We start from the raw sequence: 5,895 nt of genomic DNA on the forward strand, positions 1-5,895 counted from the left end.
TCTGGTGATGAACAATGATTTTTCCAGCATGACGGCACACCATGTCACAAGGCAAAAGTGATAACCACTGGCTCAGTGAACAAAACATTGAAATTTTGGGTCCATGGCCAGGAAACTCCCCAGATCTCATCCTGTGGTCTCTCCTCAAAAAGAGGGTGGACAAACAAAAACAAAGAAACTGTGATCAACTCCAAGCACTGATTAGACAAGAATGGGTTTCCATCAGTCAACATTTTGCCCAGAAGCTGATATCCAGCATGCCAAGGTGAACTGCAGAAGTCTTTGCTTAAACTGGACATATTTGTCAATAAAAAGTAAAAAAAAACAAAAAAAAAACCATGAAAAACTTAATTGTACTTCACTATATCATATAAACATCTGACAAAAAAACTGAGGTAGTAAACTTTGTGAAAACCAAAATGTGTCTCAACCTCAAAACATTTGGCCATGTCTGTGCACACGTGTGCAGTACAAAGAATTGTTTCTCTTCACAGATCCCAGCTCAGAGCGCAGGGTCAGACTGTACGGCACATTCACATACTTCAGCAACAGTAACCATATTGTTGTTTGCTGTTATTTCATATCTTTAAAAGACGATATAAACTTCCGCTGTGTTCACACGGCTTTAGTCTGCTATATCTCAGTGAGTGCAGCATTTTAAAGTCCACGCCCACAGGCCTTGATGAGAAATCTTGGCTCAAGCTCATGAGCTATTAACCCACATTGTGACACCATGTTTGGAAAAGCGAAGCCAGCTATCACACTGAAAGCCAAGGTTTTTGAGCTGGCTTCCTGGTACAGGGTCAGGTTTTGACCCGTCTGTATTCTAACTGCGTGATTCTGTTGGCAGTAAAACATTACTGACTAGGGTGGGTGGGTGGATGTGTGTGTGTTTAAGGACTGTGGTGCATATTCACTGAGAGTGTGTGTGTGTGTAAGGACTGTGTTACGTGTGTGTGTAAGCCTGTGGAGCCTTACTACTAGAAGACAACTTAAAAAAAAAACAAAAAAACAAAAAAAAAACAGATATAATGTTCTTTATGACCTTGACATACTTCAGTTAACATCACCCCCATCCCAGCAGAGAGAGAGAGAAAAACACACACACACACTTTTCAGCATATACATGGAAAAACCCAACTGAACTGTTTCATCATAAACTTTAATAACTTTGAGTCAGTCATCCATCAATAAACCAATCAGAATAGAAAAACAGTCTCCAGGCCGGCATCTGTCTGCTCTCCAGGCTGGTATCTCCCTGCTCTTCACTTGTATGCGCTGGCTTTGTGTTTGGGCAGGAAGTTGAAGTTCTTAGGCACAGACCCGAGCAACATCTCACTGTAGTAAAGAGAATTTAAACGCATTAAAAACAAACACAGAACCACTTCACACAGCTGCACAGCCACCTGCCACACTCTCTCTCTCTCTCTCTCTCCCCCTCCATGCTCCCTCGCTCTCCCTCCATGCTCCCTCGCTCTCCCTCCATGCTCCCTCGCTCTCTCTCTCCCTCCCTCCATGCTCCCTCGCTCTCCCCCTCCATGCTCCCTCTCTCTCTCTCTCCCTCCCTCCCTCCATGCTCCCTCTCTCCATCCATGCTCCCTCTCTCTCTCTCTCCATGCTCCCTCTCTCTCTCCCTCCATGCTCCCCCTCCATGCTCCCCCTTCCATGCTCCCCCTTCCATGCTCCCCCCTCCATGCTCCCCCCTCCATGCTCCCCCTCTCTCCCTCTCCATGCTCCCCCTCTCTCCCCTCCATGCTCCCACTCTCTCTCTCCCCATGCTCCCTCTCCCTCTCCCCATGCTCCATCTCTCCCTCTCCATGCTCCCCCCCTCTCTCTCTCCCCATGCTCCCCCCCTCTCTCTATGCTCCCTCTCTCTCTCCCCATGCTCCCCCCTCTCTCTATGCTCCCTCTCTCTCCCCATGCTCCCCCCCTCTCTCTATGCTCCCTCTCTCTCTCCCCATGCTCCCCCCCTCTCTCTATGCTCCCTCTCTCTCTCCCCATGCTCCCCCCCTCTCTATGCTCCCTCTCTCTCTCCCCATGCTCCCCCCCTCTCTCTATGCTCCCTCTCTCTCTCCCCATGCTCCCCCCCTCTCTCTGCTCCCTCTCTCTCTCTCTATGCTCCCTCTCTCTCTATGCTCCCCCTCTCTCTCCCTCTCTGCTCCCCCCTCTCTCTCTCTGCTCCCCCCCTCTCTCTCTCTCTCTCTCCCTCTCTCTATGCTCCCTCTCTCTCCTCCCTCTATGCTCCCTCTCTCTCCTCCCTCTATGCTCCCTCTCTCTCTATGCTCCCCCTCTCTCTCCCTCTCTGCTCCCCCCCTCTCTCTCTCTGCTCCCCCCCCCTCTCTCTCTCTCTCCCTCTCTCTATGCTCCCTCTCTCTCCTCCCTCTCTCTCCCCATGCTCCCCCCTCTATCTCTCCCTCTCCATGCTCCCCCCCTCCCCCCCTCTCTCCCCCCCTCTCCCTCCATCCTCTCTCTCCCTCCCTCCATGCTCCCTCTCTCTCTCTCTCTCCCTCCCTCCATGCTCCCTCTCTCCCCCTCCCTCCCTCCATGCTCCCTCTCTCCCCCTCCCTCCCTCCATGCTCCCTCTCTCCCCCTCCCTCCCTCCATGCTCCCTCTCTCTCTCTCCCTCTCCATGCTCCCTCTCTCTCTCTCCCTCTCCATGCTCCCTCTCTCTCTCTCTCCCTCTCCATGCTCCCTCTCTCTCTCTCTCTCTCCCTCTCCATGCTCCCTCTCTCTCTCCCTCTCCATGCTCCCTCTCTCTCTCTCTCCATGCTCCCTCTCTCTCTCTCCCTCCATGCTCCCCCCCTCTATGCTCCCCCTCTCTCCCCCTCCATGCTCCCCCCTCCATGCTCCCCCTCTCTCCCTCTCCATGCTCCCCCTCTCTCCCCTCCATGCTCCCACTCTCTCTCTCCCCATGCTCCCTCTCCCTCTCCCCATGCTCCATCTCTCGCTCTCCATGCTCCCCCCCTCTCTCTCCCCATGCTCCCCCCCTCTCTCTATGCTCCCTCTCTCTCTCCCCATGCTCCCCCCCTCTCTCTATGCTCCCTCTCTCTCTCCCCATGCTCCCCCCCTCTCTCTATGCTCCCTCTCTCTCTCCCCATGCTCCCCCCCTCTCTCTATGCTCCCTCTCTCTCTCCCCATGCTCCCCCCCTCTCTATGCTCCCTCTCTCTCTCCCCATGCTCCCCCCCTCTCTCTATGCTCCCTCTCTCTCTCCCCATGCTCCCCCCCTCTCTCTATGCTCCCTCTCTCTCTCCCCATGCTCCCCCCCTCTCTCTATGCTCCCTCTCTCTCTCCCCATGCTCCCCCCCTCTCTCTATGCTCCCTCTCTCTCTCCCCATGCTCCCCCCTCTCTATGCTCCCTCTCTCTCTCTCTATGCTCCCTCTCTCTCTATGCTCCCCCTCTCTCTATGCTCCCCCTCTCTCTCCCTCTCTGCTCCCCCCCTCTCTCTCTCTGCTCCCCCCCCTCTCTCTCTCTCTCCCTCTCTCTATGCTCCCTCTCTCTCCTCCCTCTCTCTCCCCATGCTCCCCCCTCTATCTCTCCCTCTCCATGCTCCCCCCCTCTCCCCCCTCTCTCCCCCCCTCTCCCTCCATCCTCTCTCTCCCTCCCTCCATGCTCCCCCTCTCTCTCTCTCCCTCCCTCCATGCTCCCTCTCTCTCTCTCTCTCTCCCTCCATGCTCCCTCTCTCCCCCTCCCTCCCTCCATGCTCCCTCTCTCTCTCTCCCTCCCTCCCTCCATGCTCCCTCTCTCTCTCTCCCTCTCCATGCTCCCTCTCTCTCTCTCTCTCCCTCTCCATGCTCCCTCTCTCTCTCTCTCCCTCTCCATGCTCCCTCTCTCTCTCTCTCTCCCTCTCCATGCTCCCTCTCTCTCTCCCTCTCCATGCTCCCTCTCTCTCTCTCTCCATGCTCCCTCTCTCTCTCTCCCTCCATGCTCCCCCCTCTATCTCTCCCTCTCCATGCTCCCCCCTCCATGCTCCCCCTCTCTCCCTCTCCATGCTCCCCCTCTCTCCCTCTCCATGCTCCCCCTCTCTCCCCTCCATGCTCCCACTCTCTCTCTATGCTCCCTCTCCCTCTCCCCATGCTCCATCTCTCGCTCTCCATGCTCCCCCCCTCTCTCTCCCCATGCTCCCCCCCTCTCTCTATGCTCCCTCTCTCTCTCCCCATGCTCCCCCCCTCTCTCTATGCTCCCTCTCTCTCTCCCCATGCTCCCCCCCTCTATGCTCCCCCTCTCTCCCCCTCCATGCTCCCCCCTCCATGCTCCCCCTCTCTCCCTCTCCATGCTCCCCCTCTCTCCCTCTCCATGCTCCCCCTCTCTCCCCTCCATGCTCCCACTCTCTCTCTCCCCATGCTCCCTCCCTCTCCCCATGCTCCATCTCTCGCTCTCCATGCTCCCCCCCTCTCTCTCCCCATGCTCCCCCCCTCTCTCTATGCTCCCTCTCTCTCTCCCCATGCTCCCCCCCTCTCTCTATGCTCCCTCTCTCTCTCCCCATGCTCCCCCCCCTCTCTCTATGCTCCCTCTCTCTCTCCCCATGCTCCCCCCCTCTCTCTATGCTCCCTCTCTCTCTCCCCATGCTCCCCCCCTCTCTCTATGCTCCCTCTCTCTCTCCCCATGCTCCCCCCCCTCTCTCTATGCTCCCTCTCTCTCTCCCCATGCTCCCCCCCTCTCTCTATGCTCCCTCTCTCTCTCCCCATGCTCCCCCCCTCTCTCTGCTCCCTCTCTCTCTCTCTATGCTCCCTCTCTCTCTATGCTCCCCCTCTCTCTATGCTCCCCCTCTCTCTCCCTCTCTGCTCCCCCCCTCTCTCTCTCTGCTCCCCCCCCCTCTCTCTCTCTCTCCCTCTCTCTATGCTCCCTCTCTCTCCTCCCTCTCTCTCCCCATGCTCCCCCCTCTATCTCTCCCTCTCCATGCTCCCCCCCTCTCCCCCCTCTCTCCCCCCCTCTCTCCCTCCATCCTCTCTCTCCCTCCCTCCATGCTCCCCCTCTCTCTCTCTCTCCCTCCCTCCATGCTCCCTCTCTCTCTCTCTCTCTCCCTCCATGCTCCCTCTCTCCCCCTCCCTCCCTCCATGCTCCCTCTCTCCCCCTCCCTCCCTCCATGCTCCCTCTCTCTCTCTCCCTCTCCATGCTCCCTCTCTCTCTCTCCCTCTCCATGCTCCCTCTCTCTCTCTCTCCATGCTCCCTCTCTCTCTCTCTCTCCCTCTCCATGCTCCCTCTCTCTCTCCCTCTCCATGCTCCCTCTCTCTCTCTCTCCATGCTCCCTCTCTCTCTCTCCCTCCATGCTCCCCCCCTCTATGCTCCCCCTCTCTCCCCCTCCATGCTCCCACTCTCTCCCCCTCCATGCTCCCACTCTCTCCCTCTCCATGCTCCCACTCTCTCCCTCTCCATGCTCCCCCTCTCTCCCCTCCATGCTCCCACTCTCTCTCTCCCCATGCTCCCTCTCCCTCTCCCCATGCTCCATCTCTCGCTCTCCATGCTCCCCCCTCTCTCTCCCCATGCTCCCCCCCTCTCTCTATGCTCCCTCTCTCTCTCCCCATGCTCCCCCCCTCTCTCTATGCTCCCTCTCTCTCTCCCCATGCTCCCCCCCTCTATGCTCCCCCTCTCTCCCCTCCATCCTCCCCCCCTCTCTCCCTCCATCCTCTCTCTCCCTCTCCATGCTCCCCCTCTCTCCCCTCCATGCTCCCACTCTCTCTCTCCCCATGCTCCCTCTCCCTCTCCCCATGCTCCATCTCTCTCTCTCCCTCCATGCTCCCCCCCTCTCTCTCCCCATGCTCCCCCCCTCTCTCTATGCTCCCTCTCTCTCTCCCCATGCTCCCCCTCTCTCTATGCTCCCTCTCTCTCTCCCCATGCTCCCCCCTCTCTCTATGCTCCCCTCTCTCTCCCCATGCTCCCCCCCTCTCTCTATGCT

The 5,895-nt window shown here is 57.8% G+C and overlaps 1 protein-coding gene across 3 annotated transcripts in view; it reads right to left on the bottom strand.

Moving 5' to 3' along the window:
* Positions 1 to 1,141: 1,141 nt before the first annotated feature.
* dus3l (dihydrouridine synthase 3-like (S. cerevisiae)) overlaps positions 1,142 to 5,895 on the bottom strand; it is a 17,795-nt gene continuing 13,041 nt past the window's right edge. For all 3 annotated transcript variants that reach the window (XM_035523698.1, XM_035523699.1, XM_035523697.1), the window contains exon 15: positions 1,142 to 1,338. In XM_035523698.1, the coding sequence (XP_035379591.1) occupies positions 1,266 to 1,338 (73 nt within the window). In that variant the 3' untranslated portion in view covers positions 1,142 to 1,265. The remainder of the gene's footprint in view (positions 1,339 to 5,895) is intronic.

Source organism: Electrophorus electricus, chromosome 2 (assembly GCF_013358815.1).
Source record: "Electrophorus electricus isolate fEleEle1 chromosome 2, fEleEle1.pri, whole genome shotgun sequence".
Lineage (NCBI taxonomy): Eukaryota > Metazoa > Chordata > Actinopteri > Gymnotiformes > Gymnotidae > Electrophorus > Electrophorus electricus.